Raw genomic sequence first — 20,747 nt, 5'->3', positions numbered from 1 at the left:
ACAGATTTGAGACCATGAAACCTACTAATTCATCCATGTTGGCTGTGATTCTAGCTTTTTGGCTGCAGCTTCGACATCGACAACCTGCAGAAAGGAGTCTGTCTGTCTGTCTGTGCACAGTGGACGGACCGACGGACGTCTGGTGCTTTTTGCCGGAGTTTGACCCACCTGCAGACACGAAGAAGATCCCGGCGCTGAGGATGATGTTGTGGCGTGACTTGTAGAACTCGCTGGCAGCTATACACAGGCCGCCCATGAAGAGCAGGATGACGCTGAGGATGGGGAAGATGCTGGAGGCTCGTACCGCACCTGGAAGTCAGAGGAGGACGGAGGAGGAGGAGGAGGAGGAAGGAGGAGGAGGAGGAAGAGGAGGAGGAAGGAGGAGGAGGAGGCAACAAAGGAAGAAAGAAAGGGAAATGGTGGAGATGAAAGGATGACGAGCAGAAAGCAGAGGAGGAGAGAAACAAAGAGAGAGAATCACATTAGAATCCGTTTCAGCATCTGCTGCTCGTCCTAATCAACACCCCATCAGGCCTGTGAAAGACTCCATCAACACTGTCTAGTGAGTGTGTTTCCCCACAGTGAGCCTGTTATCCAACCTTATGTAATCACACCGCTTGACTCTCCTCCTCCTCCTCCCTCCTCCCCCTCTCCCTCCTCCCCCTCTCCTTCCTCTGGCTGCTGTATGAAGCATCATGTGAACGACGCCGGTCCACAGAGGAGAAACACGGCTCTGGATGTTTGTGAGATGATTCAAGCAAAAAAAATTACAGCTGACACCGCATCGTCCTCCTGATATACAGCAAACGAGTGAAACGGCGACAAAATCTCACGCGAAGGTGTCCTGATGTGCAGCGTGACAATTTTGTCGCGAGAATATTCTATTGGTTCAGAATCCAAACCAATCAAATTATCGAGGGACGTACAACAAACTTCTGGATGGTGCTGTTTTGAGATTCCTGGCACTTCCTGGTTGCCGTTTTTCACATCTTGGAGTATTTTTAAATATTTTTTATTTCTCTCATATTCTCCTCTCTCTGCTAACTTGGGTTGTTGCTAGATGGAGTACATGATCTGCAGGAAGTGACGTCATAGACAACATGCAAACTTTACTTATCTGTGCCTAAACCCAACCAATGGCTTCACTTACTTTTTGCTTTTTTCCCCCTATTTTACACCTGTACATGTCAGTTTTACTAAACTTAACCAGTTGGGAGTTCTGGACGATTTTTGGTGAGGTTCTACGTCACTTCCTGCAGATCATGTACGCCATCTAGCCACAACCGCTAACTAGCTTAGTGTAAAAGTGTTTAAAGGTGTACAGAAATGGCCGTTTGTCCTGTTTGTCGCGCCGTGTTGTCACGAGCTGCAACACGAGTTTACCCGAGTGAGGAAAACGAATCTGATTGGTCGTTATCGAGCGGGCGGGATATTCAAAGCTTGGGGCGAGCCCGAGCTCCGTGTGTGTGTGTGTGTCTCAGACGTTTGAATGACGGATGACGGATCCAATATCAGTGGCTGGTGAATCGTGTACAGGCTGACGTATAATCCGTGCGCCTGCACTATCCAATGCGAAAAAAAAAATACACACTTTCATCCCGGATTTACTCAAAAATAGAATTTTGCACAAAGTTTGGCCTACATCGTCTGATAGATGAGTTATTACACTAATTTTATGACCCAAAGTGGGCTCAAATTCAATTTTCTTTTCTGTACACCTTTAAGGGCGGGACACGGCCGCGAAATGTCGTCCAGATCGATTTTTTCAGGGTTGTGCGACATCACTTTTCCTCGCTCACATCACTGTATGTCAGGAGTCAGGACGCGGAAAAAAAACTGGAGACAGGAAGTGGTGTCGTTGCTGAGGTCACTCTGGGGTGAGAGGAGGGAGGCGAGCTGCACCCCGAGGTGTCAGGTGAGATCAGAGTCAGTGAGTCTCAGAGAACAGACAGTTAGTTGTTCACGGGGGGAAACAATGAAGAAGAACTGCCTCCTCCTCCTCCTGTTTAACACTTTTATAAAACGGTTACCAATAATGACAATATGACAGAGGAATACGCAATCAATTTCATGTAGTTTTATTCAACCAGAAATACATATTATCCACTAAAATAGCCCCACTGTGAAGTAAATAGTCCCACCTCTCCGGACGTTAGCTCCAAGTTAGCTCCGCATCTTTTCCTTGTCTTTTTTTTCAGGTGAAAGTCACTGCTCAATCCCCTCTACCATTGTTTAACCCTCCCCGGAGGTGAAAGTTCAGTCAGCCTCCAATCAGCTGGTTAACTAACACTAAAACTGACGACCTCAGAGGAGGTCAAACTGTCCAGTATTTCATTATAGGATTATAAAAAAGAGATCAGAAAAAATAAGCACAATATATTTATGTTATATATGAACTAAATAGACAAAAATTAAAGCAGAAGTAAGCGATCCGGTCGTTCTGGCTAACTTCCTGTCAGCCGATGGAGTTAGCAGTCCCCGCCCTCGTCCCTACGTCACCACATTCACGCGCATCCCTTGGTTGCACACACAGAGAGGACCGCCCCTTTATGCCGTTCTCTCTCCTCATTGGATAAAGGTTGTAGGATACAAGGAAAGTTTTCTCCTCGGCTTACAGCAGAGCAGAGTGACTGACAGACCCGTGTTTCAGACCGAACACTCTATATAAGTGATTGCTGTCGGAAGATAGAACTATTTAAGACTTATATTAACACAAACATTCCGCTTACTTCTGCTTTAAACATGTGAATTCACTACTTTAGTCCATTTTTTAACATTGTAAAAACATCAGCTGTCTTTTGCTACCGACTGCAACAGTCCGTTGTCATGGATACATGACAACAACTTCCATTCATACCAGTCATATGTGGCTGAGGCGGAGTGATAGCCTATGCTTTAGAATAGTAGCCGTGGTATATGCTCATTATACCACGGTTAACAACCAATCAGATCGCCGGATTTCACCTTTCTGTTTTATAATTAAACTTTCATCACGCCGGTAAAATCTTCAACACTTCATTTCGTCTCTGCCGACTCAGCACTTTCTCCCCCCGCCCCCCCCCCCCCCCCCGCCACAAAGTGCTGACGCCGGCCCGGGTGGCGCCGAGCTGAACTGGGCCACCTGCACCTCCACGGGGACCGGGGGGGCCGGGGCTCCTGGAGGAGGAGGAGGAGGAGGAGGCCCATCTGCTGCCCACCTGCTGCCACTCACCCCCCCCCCCCCCCACCTCCCCCGCCGCCTCACCCCCCACCCCCTCCTCCCCCTCTACCTGTCAGGGAGTCGTTTATCCTACAGCACCCTAAGGCGTCGTGACAGTGGGTGCAGCGCCCTGAGCCCGCAGGTGGGCCGATGACAGGTGAAGCCGACAGCTGCGGGTTGGAGGAGAGCGCCCGAGCGAGCGGTCGTCATAGAAACACTGTTGAGTCCTCAACAGTAACTAAAAGGAAAAGTACAACACGCCAATCATTCCCAGAGCCACGCCCACCTCTGATGACACAACCAGCTGTTGAAGCTTCAACTGGACAGAGCGACGCTTTAAAGACGAAGCCACGACTTCAGGAGACACAGAAACAAGTCTGAGCTCGTTTAACTCCACTAACACGGATGAAGAACGAGGTCAAAATGATCTGGTGTTTCATTAACAAAGGATAAAAAAGATTTAAAAAAAAGAGATCAGACATTAGAAAAAACTGCAGCCGCCTCCATGCAAGATAACACGGACATCACAAACAGCATGTGTGTTTCATAGAAAAACAAATGTTTCATCCCGAACTGTTAAATTTAATCACTATTAATCTTGAAAGTGAAAATAACATATGCTCCAAAAAGTTTCAAACTCAAACTGTCTTAAAGACGTTAAAAAAACAAGATATCAACACAAGCAACAAGTTTAAAAGTTACGTTACCAGACAGAGTTGTTTTAGAGGTAAATTCATGCAAAACCGCTGATGCGCGCCGCGTTCCTGTCGGGGGCAGTTTTTCAGCAAAGCAGTCTCTGTATTTACCTCTAAAACAACTCTGTCTGGTAACGTTCTGTTATTATCTCATAGCGTGGTGAATGTGCAGGTCACAACTTGTCCACCAGAGCGTTTTGGAGTTGTTGGATTGTGTATTTGATGAGTTTGATGAGGGAAACCAAGAAATCCCATGAGCCTCTGTAGTGTAGCTCTGAGCAGCTCACGGCTCTGCTCCGCCGCTCTAAAAATAGCTTGCACCGACAATTAAAGGTAACGAACCTACTGCTATAACTATAGGGATTATGGCAATGCATGGGCCAATTTGCCAAAATGTTGAACTATCCCTTTAATGAATAAAATCTGACTCTCAGTTATGAGAAGAATAAAATCTTTAAGGCCACATTTGTTTTTATAGTTTCACCTCCAATCAGGTTAACTAACACTAAAACTGACGACCTCAGAGGAAGTCAAACTGTCCAGTATTTCATTATAGGATGGGATCAGATAAAAGAAGCACAATATATTTGTTATATAGGAACTAAATACACAAAAATGAACTCCACCATCCTCTCCTTGAGGCGGAAAACTTTGTATTTGTGGGCCTGATTGACATTGACATCTACATTTTTATCCTTTTTATGCTTATTTTGTCTTTTATTTGCATTTTCCAGTTGTTTAAATCTGAAGACATTTAGAATAATAAAAGTTACTTTTTGTTAAACAGTAAAATGTTAAACCTCCAACCATCTTTGAGAGATCAATACAAAAAGTATGTGTTTGCATATGTAAACATGAGGAAAATCGTCTGATTTATCTATTATATGATAGTTTCCTCCTTATATATAATACATAATCAGTGTTGTAATCATTTATATCTACACCCTGTAACAGCCAATCAGAGCGGAGGCCTGTTAAACATCAGCAGCTCCTTCATTAACGCGGCGGCTGTGACCCGTCGACACGGCAACATCTCTCTGCTCCTCGTCCCTCCACCTGTCTCCATCATGTCATCGCTCAACATCATCACCACATGCTCATCTCTTTCTTTAACCTTGCCCGCAGCCACCCTGCCGCCCCTCCGCCTCTCTGCGTGATGGAGAAATGGAGAAGACCTAAAGACTTAAATGTGGTTTCATCCACCAGCCTCCATTTGTCTTCGCCCTGTCTGTCTCTGTCTGCTGCACACGGTCATCGCGCCGCCGCCGTCTCATCTTGTCTTTCCCTCTCCTTCCATCTCTCCCTCACTTAACTCTCACTCGGTCAAAAGCACAAGACGATTTGAAAGATAAAGTGTCGTCTCGTCCTCCTCTCCTCTCCACCTCCCCCCCCTCTTTCACTCGTCTTTTCCCTCTTTCTGCCTCCTGTCCCAGTTGTCTCCTTGCTTGACCAGAGGGGATTGTGGGGGTTTAGGGTTACCGGTGAGGTGGGTTGATTAAATATTAAGTTGTCCTGAGAGTTGACCCTGCTCCTGTGTCCTGCTCTAAATGCATCCATCTCTCTCTCCCTCCATCTCTCTCTCCATCTCTCCATCCCGTTAACCCTGGAGGTATTGACACGGTCGTTCACAGCACATTACCTGGGAGAGGGCACCGCGGCTCTTTTTCATCCATCAGCCTCATTTGCGAAGACAAAAAAGAAGAGAGATCGAGGAGGCTCCGGCCCAAATGTATCGATTGTTGACATTGAGGCTGTTTAATAGTGCGAGAGCTTAGGGTGACACCGGAGCAGCTGCAGGAGGAGAAACCTCAGAGAGGAGGGAGGAGGAGAAGGAGACACCGCCGCCTTTAAAACGGAGGTGGTTTCACCGGCCTCAGTCAAACAATGTGTAAAAAGATTTTGGTCCTTTTTTTTTTAACTGCTTTGTCTGTAAAATGTGAACAGACTGGTGCTCTGCTGCCTCTTTCATGCAAGATATAAGATCACGTGTGTGTCACCTGCAACTACATCCCTGTTTAATAACTCTGTGGAATTAAACGATAGGACAGTTCAAAAAGAAGTACAAAGAAATTATTTTCAATATGTACAGGAATGAGGGTGTTTGACAATCACAAGGTGCCATGTAAAGCCCTTTTGGACAAACTGTTTGTAAAAACGGGCTATACAAATAAAATTGCATTGCCTTGCCTTATTATTTATTTAATTATTTGGGTATTTACTTAGTTATTACACGTGTTGTGTTGGTGTTACTTTCAGTTTGTCTTTATGTGTTTGTATATGTCTTTATACCTAGGCCTATATATTAGAGATAAGAGAGATAAAGATTAGTAATAATATATTAGAATGAATCCAGCTAAATTAATTTATAAATTAACCTATTGTACAGATTATAATGACAAGGGGTGGGAGTAAATAAGTTTCACTTCTTCCCACTCCTTTTCAGATATGAAAAATCCAATTATTTTCATTTTTCATGTGTTGTCTTTGTAAAGTATTTATTTGTTTTGCCTGTCCATTACTTGATTATTTCTTATTTCTATTAACATGTTCGAAATAAACTGAAACTAACTAACTAATGAACTAACTGAATATAAATAATGTGGCAGACAGGTCACTGAGATTAACGATGTCAACACAAGCAACAAAGTCTGAAGTTTTTCCTCTCAATGGGATTCATTTATAGGCTGAGAAAATTCTTAAATAAACTTTAATAAACTTTGCACTGTCATATTGCTGAAAAACTGTTTCCGTCCTTAATGAAAAGTTGACTTTTTTTTTTTTTAGAGGTAAGTGACTCCTTTGAGGGCAGAAACACTACAAACATCCAATGATGTTACAGAATAAGACAGAATATACAGTAGTTAAAGGGAGTTCAACATTAACACCAGTGATCTTGATTTAAAAACATGACATACAGTAAAATTAGAGTCAAATACTTAATAAAAGTGACTGACTTTGAGTACAATTGCTCATAAAAAGCAGCTGATAAGTAGTATAATATTTGCTCTTAAAACTATATCACGAGTATCTGCCTTTAAATCCTGCACCATTTGCACCTGGTGACATCCAGAGACCTACAACCTCAGTATCTACAGCTCATGTGCTTCAGATTTGCAGGTTTCTTCTCTGATGGATCCTGAGACCAGCGACGGTTTGAGATGTCGGATCATTTCCCGGATGCGAACGGATGCAGCTCATTTGCATGGATTCCCTGGGATCGCCTGGACCCTGCAGTGCTGCTTCTCTCTACTCCCGTGCAGCATTCCTCCGTATTAACATCCATGTTTAGCAAGCGAGCGCGCTGAAAAGTGCAGTGACCTTCACAGTGACCTCCCAGCATGCACTGGGACGGGGCTGCAGTTTGCTGCGCCAACATGCCCCTGGGTTTGGCTGACCACGCTCTACCTCGGAAGAAAAGGCTCAAGTCCCTGCAGATTTTTCATGGCAGGATGCACTCTGTTCTCCTGCATAATCCTGCGTGTGCCAGTGGCCACAGAGCGCTCGTATACGAAGCTGTGGCTCCGAGCAGCTTGTTGCCTGCAGTGAGGGGCAGTGGAGGAGGAAGATGGGGCAATAACTATTCCCCCCGAGGAGCAGAAGCTGCTTCCGTCTGAGAGGTCACCTATTTAAAGTCCTTTCCCAGCACGTTCTGGAGGTTTCACATCTTCACTTCCCGTCTTTTAACCATCGGCTATGAGCCTCTGTCAGAGTTTTGAGTCTCGCCTGGGGGGATGTTTAAACACGCGGCCCCCGGGGCGAAGCAGCAGCAGCAGCAGGGGGGGGAGACTGGACTGACAGGCTGACAGATAGACAGGTCTGCTGTGCTGCGGACGGGCTAGTGCAGGTCCATGATGATACACCACCGCGCTGCACAGGGGCCAGACAAATATATTGATTTGTTGATATATTGAGCTCATGTTGACCTTCTATTAAACTTTAGCTCTTGGCTAACGGCGTCGGCCACCTCTGACATAATGCAGATCTCTGACTGATCAGAGATGAACACAGAGCTGAGATGAAATGTGATTATTTTGTTTTTTCCTGCACTAACAAAAAAAAAAACACACAAAAAAAAACACGATTGTGCTAATTAAAAACTTTAAAAAGCCTTTTAACTTTATTTATGGTCCAATTTCAGGAGGATAATTTGCACATTTAGTGGAGGGCTGAAATAATAATGTAGTGTTATTGGTATTTTCTCAAACTTTAACCTTCTTTATAAGAAGTATATAATAATCAATCATTTGTAGTAGTTTTCCATTGGTTAATATAAATAAAAAGAGGGTTATTAGTGTTTTTGTTTTATGCCCCTCCTTGTTTCATTCTACATTTGAGACGTTTATATGCTGTCCTAAACTTTTATGATATTCCAGTTTCATTTTTCTTGTAAAGCACTTTTTTATAGTGTTATATAAATTAAGTTTATCATCATTATTTTCTAGTGAAAAACGTTATTTGTGGTCCAGCTCTTGTTTCGCTGCATGTGATTATTTGTGCACACTCAGTTCAAAACGGACGTGCCGCTGTCATCACATCATCATCATCGTCTCAAACCGACTGTGCTGCTCATTAACGCTGCATCTGTTTCAGCTCCACCCTGAATGAAGATTATCTCAGCCAGGGTGACTTTACTCGGCGGCGGTCCTACGAGAGCGAGCGTTCGCCGTCGACTCTCCTGTGTGGTTAAAAAACCGCTGTCAATCTCCGGCTGCTGGAAAAACAACGACCCCGTCCAAATGAAAGCTTTGACCTCCGCGCTAATAGCCAATGACAGCGACGACCTCGGCGGCGTCTTGTGTTTCTGAAGCTCTCGCCTCGGCCCACATGAAAGGATGCTCTCAGGAGCCCTGTGATTAGCCCCGAGGTCGCCGTTTTGATTTGGGTCGAGGTCACGATCACAGAGAGGCGGCGAATCTTCTGTTTCCTCCCCTGCGACACCCACATTAACGTGACACCCAGTTAAGGACAGTTTCTGCCGCGCTGTGCTCTCATTGGATAAACACTGACACATCACATCAAGTTCCTGCTAATGAGTTTTGAATTGAAGTAGTCGAGCTGTTGTAGAGCTGGTAATTTTGGTTAAACATCATTAGATTTTTGCACATTAACCTAAAACTGGTTTTAATGTTTCTAAAACCAAAAACCCAGGCGAAGAAGTGAAACTAAACAAGTTTATCTGCTCCAATGTTGGCTATAAATGTTAGCGTGTCTGGCTAACTAGCTTACAAGAGTAGCCTCCTGTCTGTTTTAAACATAATTTGTTTTTAACTAACTTACTGCGTTATTATGTTGCTTTTGGGACTTTTCAGGACTGACGCTGACAAATTACAAATTACGGCGATCTGGACATTTCAAACTTGTTAGCTACTGTTAGCTGTTTGCTAAAAATAAAGATAATTCCTCATCCTCAAATAGTTTTTTCTGTTGTAAAGGATAAAACACAAATACTGAGTATAAATTAAATCACTGTGTAGCCTTTTCAACTGCGTATTTCTTTTGAAAACCATTGAAAGGTTAAGCTAAAATTTTAACTGCAATCTAGGCTACATCTCAACCACACATATTAAAACCAAATCATGGTTCTTGTTTTAAAATAAGCTGCTGGAAACATTAACACATTGGAAAAACCTCCGTGGTTTGTCCAAAACTTTATTCAATTTGGCAAAACTCGCTTAAGTGTTAGCTTTAGCTTAGGATAACTAATAAGATGTTCCAGCTAAAGACGTAATTAAACTGGGAAAATTCATGGTTGGCCAAAAAAAAAGAAGTTTAAACCCCATAAATATAATTGTAAACAGTATGATTTGACAGATACTGACAATAATCATGGGATGGATGTTTCAACATGGTCACACCTGACTGAATTTAAAGATTTTTTTTATTTTTTAATCAACCTCAGAATAGCCTAAATCACTGCAAGCTGCACCAAACCAAATCTAAGTCCTGTTAAAATAAAATTACTGCTTTCCTGAGCCTCTGATTTGTGTTTATTCTGGTCGGAGGCTGTGTGCCTCATGATGATTGGCACTTTTCTATTTACCGCCACTATCACTGGTTGTTTTCCTGTCAGCAGCCGAAATGAGAATTGGCACATAAGTTTACTTTCTCCAGATGGAGGAAATCTCACCTACTTTGTTTTCACTGAGCGAGAAACTCTTAATATTGTCACTGTTTGGTTTGGTCTGATCCTCCGTTTTCACATGTTGGAGGAGTATTGAGTCATTTATTCATGTTCCCTGGCTGCAGAGATGGACAGAGTACTCGACCCCAGTACTTGAGTAAGAGTACAAATACTATACTGGTCAAAATTTACTCCGTTACAAGTAAAAGTAGCTCAGTCGACATGTTACTCGAGTAAGAGTAAAAAAGTACTTGCTTTTAAAGGTATTAAGTATCCAAAAGTAGGCTACATGCTTTTAAATTTACTTTAAAGCAGAAGTAAGTGGAATATTTATGTTAATATAAGTCTTAAATAGTTCTATCTTCCGACAGCAATCACTTATATAGAGTGTTTGGTCCGAAACACGGGTCTGTCAGTCACTCTGCTCTGCTCTGAGCCGAGGAGAAAACTTTCCTTGTATCCTACAACCTTTATCCAATGAGGAGAGAGAACGGCATAAAGGGGCGGTCCTCTCTGTGTGTGCAGCCAAGGGATGCGCATGAATGTGGTGACGTAGGGACGAGGGCGGGGACTGCTAACTCCATCGGCTGACAAGAAGTTAGCCAAAACGACCGGATCGCTTACTTCTGCTTTAAGTACAGTACTCAAGTAAATTTACTCCGTTACTGTCCACCACTGCCTGGCTGCACACAGCTTTACTCTGCAGGACTCGGTTAGCCCCGCCCCGCCCACCCCTTCCTGCCCCGGCTGCCCTGCCCTGCTCTGCTCTGCTCTGCATGCGTGCCAACCTGCTCACAGACACAGGCTGAAAGCAGATACTGTGTGTACTGTATCGATTGGCTCGGCTGCAGCTCAGGCTGGTGTCTGAGCGCTGGCACTCTTCAGCGCTGGCTGACACACAACTTAATGAGAGTCAACATCCGTGCAGGCCCACGGCTGCTGCTGGGCCGCTACAGCACCCGGTTGGTTCCTCCTCGACACTCACAGCCGCATTTACCCAAAAAACGGTAAATAACGTGAATATTCAGAGGCATCTGAGCAGCTTTGGATCAGATGTGAGGATGCAGCTGATCGGCTTCAGTCTCTGCAGCTCAGACTCTCTCTGACTCTGACAGCAGTTGTTTTAATTTCACAGAGAATCAGAAAACAAACACATGAAGGAGACAATCAGCTCAACTCAAAGTCCCTTCGCTTCATATTCATCTTCACGTATAAGGCTGAATCTCAGGCTGGATCTTTATAGAAATCACTGCTTCAGGACACTGAATTATAAAAAACTGCTCATGTGATTAATCATGTGACTTCTGCGGCAGAGAGGATTTAGTTGTGTCCTGTCTTCACATGAGCATTCACCAGTCACTTATTAGGACTCCACTACTTTTTAGAGGAAAAATACTCAGCCGTTACCTTTAGGATTAAGATGTTACAGTTAATTTTGTTACATTTTCATCACAAAGACTCACTTAATAAATTGTTAGAAATATATACTCTTATTTTTTTCTTACAAAATCATGCTGACATATACCAAAATACCCAATATCCCAAATATTGCACTACTAGGATTTAAATTAAAGGTGTCTGGACCCAATAATTGACACATTACTATCCTATTGTATCATAACTATTTGTGCTCTAATATATAAGTGGGTCTGAATGAAGTGAGTCAGTGAGGAGCTAATTGTAACTATTTCATAAACAGCAGCTTTTTCTTTGTATGAAGCATCTTATTTTACAAACTGATCACACGTTTTGTGTTTGTACAAGGTTTCTTGTTTACCTGAGTGAAGTACAAGTACCTCAAAGTTAAATTTGAGCAAATTACCTCAATACTTTACTTTTGACCAGTTGGCAAAACCTCACGTCTCTAAAACTTTGCGCAGCACATGTGAACGTACATGTGAACGAACACACACACTGTCCTCTTTACAAAGGCGTCTCTCTGCACCTTTCTCTCTCTCTCTCTCTCTTTCTCTCTCCCTCTTTCTCTCTTTCATTGACAGGGTTGAGAGGAAATTAGCATTGGCTCTTAATCAGCCTCCCCCAGCCCTGAATGTGCTGATGTGCAGGACAGGGTCATGCTAATCAGGTGCCTCAGCTCCCAGGCACATTGATTTAATACTACAAACGCTTATTAATCCCCTCTACACCTCCTCCTCCTCCTCCTCTTCCTCTTCCTCCTCAATACCGAGCCCTTGCTCCGTCCTCGTCCTGACCACGAGGCTCGTTGCCCCCGTCAACCCCGGCATCAAACACAAACTAAAACACCTCTGAGGGGGGGAAAAAAACACCCCCAAAAAAACAAAAACCGTGTTGTGTAAAAACACACACACACATACACACACACACGCTGTGAAACAATGTGCATTAAGGAAGGAAATTAGCTTTGGTGGCTAAATCCAAAAAATTTGCAAGAATGCTTACGCAGCTCTGGGCCTGTATCTGAAAGCTCCTGCTCCGTGATAACGCAGCTCGCAGGCAGAACGCTGTGTGACTGGAATTCATTAGGAAATAAAGGGCAGGTTTCACTCACTGGTGTTTTACTGTACGAAGCAGCAGCACAGGAGTGAAAGCCGAGGTGTTCACCATCATATGTGGCGTTTAAGGACACCTCGGTGAACTCATTAAAGACTCTTTTGATTGTGTTTAATATTTCTCCTTGGTCTGCTTTATTTAAACAAGATAGAATAATAATTTCTGCTGCAGAGAAGAAAGAGATGAGCTGATTAATTGATTAGTCATTTGACAGATTTTGAGGATCTATTAAAGATTCACACATTTTTTAAAGAAAAAGCATCAAAAAATGAACTCGTTCTGACTCGTGTGTGTAAATATTTCCTGTGTGATAGTAAACAACGACCTGGAACCTGTCAAACCTGGAAGTCATATTTGACTGTTTTCACTTTTTATACACTAAACAATTCATTAATGACAGATTAATTAATAATGACTGACTAAATATTGTTTTCTATGCAGGATCATTCGTCTCAGATATCTAATGCTACCTTAAAGGACAAGTTGACAATGTTTAACTTGTCAAACTTATTATACACATGGATGGATGTCTCACAGACCATAAAGGACAAGTTCACAATGTCAAACTTATTATACACATGAACTGTATGGATGTCCTCAAAGAAAAGCACATAAGACAAAAGAAATACGCTCCAAACTTTCTACTCACACATTTTAAATCTCTCATCTGGACAAGCAGCAGAAGAAAGGATCAATCTAATCAATTAGGTGTATTTTAAGTTTTTTGCTAAAACTGAAACTTCCCAGCCTCCGTAGACGCATGCACGCAGCAGCTGTGACGGTTTCTGCTCCAGGTCGACTGAAACTCCACCAAAGAATATAATGAAGCAGCTTCCTGCAGCACAAAATCCACTGTTGCAACAAAAACACTTCTGTGAGTAACCGACAGCGAATAATCTGACACAAAATCACTTCATAATTAACACCGGAGCCTTCAGAGGGAAACAGAAATTATTTATGACTTCTGTAAAATTAAATTTAAGACTTTAAAAAAAAAAACGCCTATAAGGGCTTTTATTTTGAAGGAACTACATTTAATGCTTTTACACTTTACAAACCCTCTGGACCTCCCATTGAGGCGAGACACTACAGGCAAAAACACAGTTTTTTCATGCACTGATCAATTTTGAGATTTTGGGTTATTTTTCTTCAGAAAAGCCAAAATAAATGGTAGAAAATCCACATTAAGGTTTTTATTTTTACTTCATTTTGTCTCTTTCGTTGGTAGATTTCTCCTAAATTCACCAAAAGTTAACAGCGACATACTGCGCTGTGTCTGTTGTCTGACCCATGTCATGTCAGGTGTCATTGTAAAGCTCTGTCTCACTCCTGAACAATTATGTAGGCTCCAAAAATGGTCATTTTCTCCATATCCGCAACGAATCGTGAAAGTACGTTTTACATTAACAATCTATGGAGTTTTACAGTACAAGTCTTTAAAGGCCGTTTTCTCAAAATGAGTTCTTCCTCAGACTCTGAGCTAGAAATCTCCACTTCAGCAGCACTTACAGACACCAAACCTTCCAGTTTGATTCCTGTCTATATTCTGAAGGTTTTTACAGAGGGGATTGTTGATATATCATTCACAGCCTGATTTATACAACATTTTATTCCTGAAAACATGGCGAAATTTGATTTTTTAGTGCTGGTGACAGTATTTTCTTAGTGATAAAAAGAGATATCCAAAATACCCTCTGTAAAAACTTCTGACTCTAATATGTCAACAAAATAAAACAAGAATTTTGAAAGCAGCTTTATCCATCGTTCAGATTTCGGTTCTGGAAATGTATGCAAATTAGCGCATATTTCATCAGATATTGCCTCATTTACATATTTAAACATAAAATCTGACAAAACTTGTAATACAAAAAATATTTGTCTCAATGTAAGTGATAAACTTGGGAAGTTTCATGGTGATATCTGTTATTTAAATTTTTTACCCTATTCACCTGCAGTGTCTCCCATTGAATACTGCTCACACACACACACACACACACACACACACACACACACACACACACACACACACACACACACACACACACACACACACACACACACACACACACACACACACACACACACACACACACACACACACACACACACACACACACACACACACGGCCGGGTCAGTGGAGCACAGTAGAAGTAGAAGAAGAGCTCCCTCCCCTCACACTGAGATCTCTTCACATGACACTGACAGGCCTCGCTCACACAATTAAAGTTCCTCCACACACAACACATTTCAATTACTGTAATTACGCTCCACTCCGCTGCTGATGTCCCCACAGATCAACGCCTCAACGTCTGAACGTCTGCATGACGGCGCTCGCTCACTCGCTGCTGCTGCCAGAGCCGAGCCGAGCCGAGCGCGGGAAGTCAACGCCACGCTGAGCCGCTTTAACTCAGTCACACAACACTGAGTTATTAACACTGAAGTGAAACAAACAAACAAACAAACAGGAGCTCAACACTGACCATCAATATTTATCCATCAGTCGTTCTTATTAAAATATCAGGTCGGGACTGAACTCGTTTAATGTCACAATCACAAACTTTCAGTCAGATTTGATCCATTGAATCAAGTTTTAATTGTAATTTACTAAATAAACCTTTATAATAGTCAATTATATATATTTTTTCTTAAATATTCCAGCCCTGGAGAGAATAGTTTACATAATTTATACCTAACCTTTCCTACAAATGATCATTTTAAAAGTAAGTGCACGTTTTTTTTTTTACCTTTAACGGACGCTTTAATGCAGTCGCAAAAAAAAACAAAACTTTTATTTTGTCACAGAGTGGAGTCGAAGTCGGTGATACAGACTCTGTCTTTTACTTTTTACGTTTGCATTTCACTGTTGGTCATTTATGTAGTTTACACCAGACAGGAAGTTGAACCTGTGAGTTTCAGGGACAGGTGCTGGTGTCTGACCTTTGCCACTTCCACAATAGTTAGAATATATATATTATGTATATGTATTTCTGATTACATTATTTAGATTATATTTAATTACATTATTTACATCATATTAGTTTATTTTATTCATATTTATCTTATTTATTCTATTTATAAGGCCAGTTTAGGAACAACCAGGAGACATTTCACTGCCTGTTACTCTGTGACTTCTCTATGTGACAAATAAAGTTATCTTGTATCTTGTATCTTGTATATTAAGAAGCGGCGTGTCCGTCCTGTTGGACTCAGGAGACAATGCAGGTCAAACAGGGACAGATGAACCTGCTGCAGAGACTCAAGACCTGAACCAGAGGAAGTTCCTGCTGCGGCTGCTCAAACCAACATCTGTCACATCTGTAGCACCAGCGGTTTGTTTCTGTATCACTAACGTCCACTCACTTCACATGATACCGATCAATAGTGTGCAGGTGAACCTGAAGTGGCCACGGAGTTGTCAGCTAACCTTATGAAACATGTTTTAGGTGAATTAGGTCGAAAGCTTTAGCAGCTGTAACGTCGACACATTTCTTTTCTTTTTCTTTCACCTTTATTTATTCAGGGAGTGAGCTCTCTTTTCGAATGACGCCCTGATTACAAAACAACATAAATATGCTCAATACAAATCAAATAATAGTCCACAATTATATACAAACTGCAGAACAAGTTCTTAAAGCTATCTAGAGAAATAAGTTGACCAAGTTTCAGACAATCCTGTAAGTTATTGCACTTCTAAAGGGCAGAGAATTGAAAGGCAGTCTTCCCCAATTCTGAATGCAAGGCATCCTGTGAATGAGTGTGCACGTTACAAACTCTAAGTGTTATTAAGCTGGTAAAATAAACAGGTACAATGTCAAGTTAAGCTTTGCAAATAAAAAGCAAAGCTGCACTAGAGGAGATCAGGAGGTAAAGTCACTTTACACTACATTTAGATTTTGAGGACATTCAAGAGCAGCTCTGTATTTACACTGGATGGTTTTGACCAGTTTATAAAGAGTGGACGACATCTGAGATCTGAACCATGCAGTTCACTGTGTTCAGGACTGAGTTTGAGTCGTATGTGCTCCACCAGCTCAGTGATCAATAATGACACAAGCAGCAACTAATACACACACACACACACACACACACACACACACACACACACACACACACAGAGTTATTATTTGCACGAGTAATCTAATAAAATGTATGTATAAGTGTATTTGCAGAACATTTTGGTGTCATAGTGAATTCTTGACTTGTAGTTGTACTCACATTGACCTTTGACCTTTGACCTTTGATCACCAAACACCAGTCAGTTCATTTCTGAATATTTGGACCAAATCTAAGCGATATGGCGTCACACTGAGCTGTAAAAAATAACCATCAAAAAATGTGCTAATTTTTTCTTCACACTTTCAAATGTAAATGAAAACACAGTGTCTGTTTTTTTTTTTTCCTATAAAATATGTCAGTGAGGCATCGCTTCACAGTCTGTGACCTAGAAATCTGCTCACAAAGCAGATTTACATGATGAATCTCATGCAGATACGACTACAGTACGCTCGCCGGTCGTTTCCCCTTTTACGCCGCAGCAGCTGGAGGTCATTTAGCCGTCTGATCATTTAACTCGTGGATCGGCGGCTTACAACAACGATTCTGCTCTGAAAAAAAAATACAATAAAACAAAAGCCCACAAACTGTCGAACCTCTCTGCTTTATGTTTGGAGATAAAAAAGGACACGAGTATATTATATAATAATTTTCTGTTTTCTCTGGCAGCGAGCGCCGCCGTGGTGGTGGGAATTTTCCGGGCTGTTACGACTCACAACTTGTGAATAAATGTGAGCGTGTAAAAAGTGAGGTGAGAGGGTGCAGCTGTGTTTTGATGACGCCCCGGTGACAACCCAACAACCCAACGCTGCTCGTCCTGTGTTTTCTATTCCCGCTTTAATACGAGGACGCACTCTCTCACCTCTGTGTTTTACAAGCCGCGCTGCCTCCGTGTTCACCGCTAATAAGATATAAAGTTGGAGAGCTATCACTCACACGGTCAACCAGGACAAAAATGATTGGCCTTTAATTTATTAGGCCATGTCTGTGTGCACCGCCACCGCGTGTGTGTGTGTGTGTTATCAGTCAATTGGATTCCTTATTTGTTGCTGTGGATACTGTGAGACAAACAGGACGCTCAATGTCACGGCGACCAGCTGCTCAACCAAACAAACATTGTGGCACGAGACAGATTTTATGAGATTTAAAGGGATAGTTCAACATTTCGCTATAGTCATTATAGCAGAAGGTTCGTTACCTTTATTTGTCGGTGCAAGCTATTTTTAGAACGGCGGAGCAGAGCCGTGAGCTGCTCAGAGCTACACTACGGAGGCTCATGGGATTTCTTGGTTTCCCTCATCAAACTCATCAAATCCACAATCCAACAACTCCAAAACGCTCTGGTGGACAAGTTGTGACCTGCACATTCACCACGCTATGAGATAATAACACAACGTTACCACACAGAGTTGTTTTAGAGGCAAATTCATGCAAAACCGCTGATGCACGTTGTCTTCAGGGACAGTTTTTCAGCAAGCAGTCTCTGCATTTACCTCTAAAACAACTCTGTCTCGTAATATTCTGTTATTATCTCATAGCGTGGTGAATGTGCAGGTCACAACTTGTCCACCAGAGCGTTTTGGAGTTGTTGGATTGTGTATTTGATGAGTTTGATGAGGGAAACCAAGACTGCTATGACTATAGCGATTATGGCAATGGGCCAGTTTGCCAAAATGTTGAACTATCCCTTTAAGACACAATCTCAGCCCATGTGATCATGTTAGAGCAGCCCTCCCCCTCCCCCTCTCTACACACAAACTGGTGCTGAGACTGACGCTCTGCCCTACAAGCCGCTGCGTGTTCTGCCCCAGACCCATTGATTTTATCGGCCGACACCAAAGCCAGTTCAGGCCGGCGTCCAGTCCGCCGCGAGGCCTCGGGGTGACACGGGCGCTGACTGGCCTGCCCTTCTGTCATCAATGTCAGAGAAATACTCTCAGATCAACGCATGCAAACACCAGAGGCGGGGATTAACGCTGGCTCGGGGGCAAAAACACACAAACAAACACACACACACACACACACACACACACACACACACACACACACACACACACACACACACACACACACACACACACACACACACACACACACACACACACACACACACACACACAAAAGTTCAGATGAAAGTTCAACGCCGCGGTCGAAGCGGCTGCAGCGTGATTACAAATATGTAATTTTTCTCCGTCATATTTCATTGATGCAGCTTCTGGCCACAGTAAAGTGAATGAGAGGAGACCAGAGCTCCACTTCCACAGTATTGAGTCACAGTTACATCATGAGTAAAACGGACTTGAACGTCGTAGGGTTAATGTCTTGCCGAGCAGCTGCAACAGTTAGAGAGACGAACACTAGATTATTATATAGTTTTATTCAGACTGTCAATTGATTCAATTATTTAATCTTCATTTGTTGCATTATGCACCAATAGTTAATCACATTTAATCACACATTTTCAATTTGTTCAAAATGTACATTAAAATTATGTTTTTATGTCATTAAAGGGATACTTCACCCAAAATTGTCTACTCACCGTCATGCCAAGGAAGGGTTTGGAGAACTTTCAGAGTCATCAAAACGCTTTAGGAGTTCCAGGGGGGGTCCGGCTGGCAACGGGTTTTCATATAATGGCGGCGGATAGAGCTCACTTTTGAATCGTCCAAAACACACACTATGAAACATCCAGATACCTCCATACTGCTCGTCTGTACTGACCCAAGTGTCCTGAAGCCGCCACATGTAAAAGTTGTTCAGAAAAAACTCATTTGATCTCTGTTTTTAGCCTTGTTGTAGCAGTGCGCACAAACATCAACAGAGCCACTGGGAGCTACTGCTACAACAAGGATAAAAACAGAGATGAATTAATTTTTTCCGAACAACTTTTTCATGTGGCGGCTTCAGGACACTTGGGTCAGTACAGACGAGCAGTATGGAGGTATCTGGATGTTTCATAGTGTGTGTTTTGGACGATTCAGAACTGAGCTTTATCCGCCGCCATTATATGAAAACCCGTTGCCATCCGGACCCCCCCTGGAACTCCTAAAGCGTTTTGATGACTCTGAAAGTTCTCCAAACCCTTCCTTGGCATGACGGTGAGTAGATGATTGGTGAATTATTGATTTTGGGTGAAGTATCCCTTTAAGTTTTTCCCTCCATAATATGTCACTGCAAAACTCAAACTGTTTAAAATAATAGCCCATTATCATATCATGACTTCAGTATTGTGATAATATTGTATCATGAAGCGTCTGGTGATTCACACTCCTCATCAGGTGTTGATGCTCTGAGGTTCATCTCCGAGTCGATTACTGATTATAGCTACTTAATTATAATTATAAAGCCATTTGATTAAAGCCTTAGATTCCTAATGTTGCTCTGAAAACAGAAAACACTCAATATTTGCATCATTTCTTGAGTATTTACCATAAAAGCAGCTTTAAAACAGAGCAGACTGAAACTGGGGAAACTCGCTCTGATGACTGGGAGGAAAACAAACCAGTTGTTGATGTGAAAACAAACAAACAAACAAACAAATATGCAGCTCGAAGCAGGAGACGTTCATGTCTGCAGAACGAGCCTCGATGAAAACCATCAAAATATTAACTGATTAAATGAATCAGCTCTGACGTGACAGAGAACAATAAACGGCCTCATCGTCGTCCTCTGAGCTGCACTGATTATGTTCATGATTAAACGATTAATTGCGTGACATACGATACGTCAGAAAACATCAATAAATGACTCATTATACAATTATCATGGAGTATAAGTGAATTATATTTTTAACTGGTTTCAAAACCGTAAACCGTAAAACAAAAAGCAACATTATTTAAGCGTAAACTGAAAATATTAGTCAGGATTTAACATTGAAAGACGTCACCTGAATATATGTTGGTATATAGGCTATGTGTGTGTAAATACATATATGTTGTATATATACACTAATTGTTGTTGCTACCGGTGCAATTTAATTTAATTGAATTCTTCTACTTGTTTATTTATTAATTTGGTAACACTTTATTTTAAGGGGTCCTTGTTCCTGTGTATCTACCTAATTAATTACAGTGTAATTACCTATGTAACCGTATGTAATAACATGTACTTACATTGTAAATACATAGTGTATTTTGGTGTACTTAC

At 42.1% G+C, this 20,747-nt stretch overlaps 1 protein-coding gene across 3 annotated transcripts in view; it reads right to left on the bottom strand.

The window, feature by feature from the left end:
* cacng2a (calcium channel, voltage-dependent, gamma subunit 2a) overlaps positions 1-20,747 on the bottom strand; it is a 93,418-nt gene that overhangs the window by 3,930 nt on the left and 68,741 nt on the right. For all 3 annotated transcript variants that reach the window (XM_083977775.1, XM_083977776.1, XM_083977774.1), the window contains one exon: positions 169-309. In XM_083977775.1, the coding sequence (XP_083833901.1) occupies positions 169-309 (141 nt within the window). The remainder of the gene's footprint in view (positions 1-168; positions 310-20,747) is intronic.

This window comes from Trachurus trachurus, assembly GCF_905171665.1.
Source record: "Trachurus trachurus genome assembly, chromosome: 8".
Taxonomy (NCBI): domain Eukaryota; kingdom Metazoa; phylum Chordata; class Actinopteri; order Carangiformes; family Carangidae; genus Trachurus; species Trachurus trachurus.
Note: the sequence above shows the minus strand (reverse complement) of the source record. Positions and strands in the feature narration are given on the sequence as shown.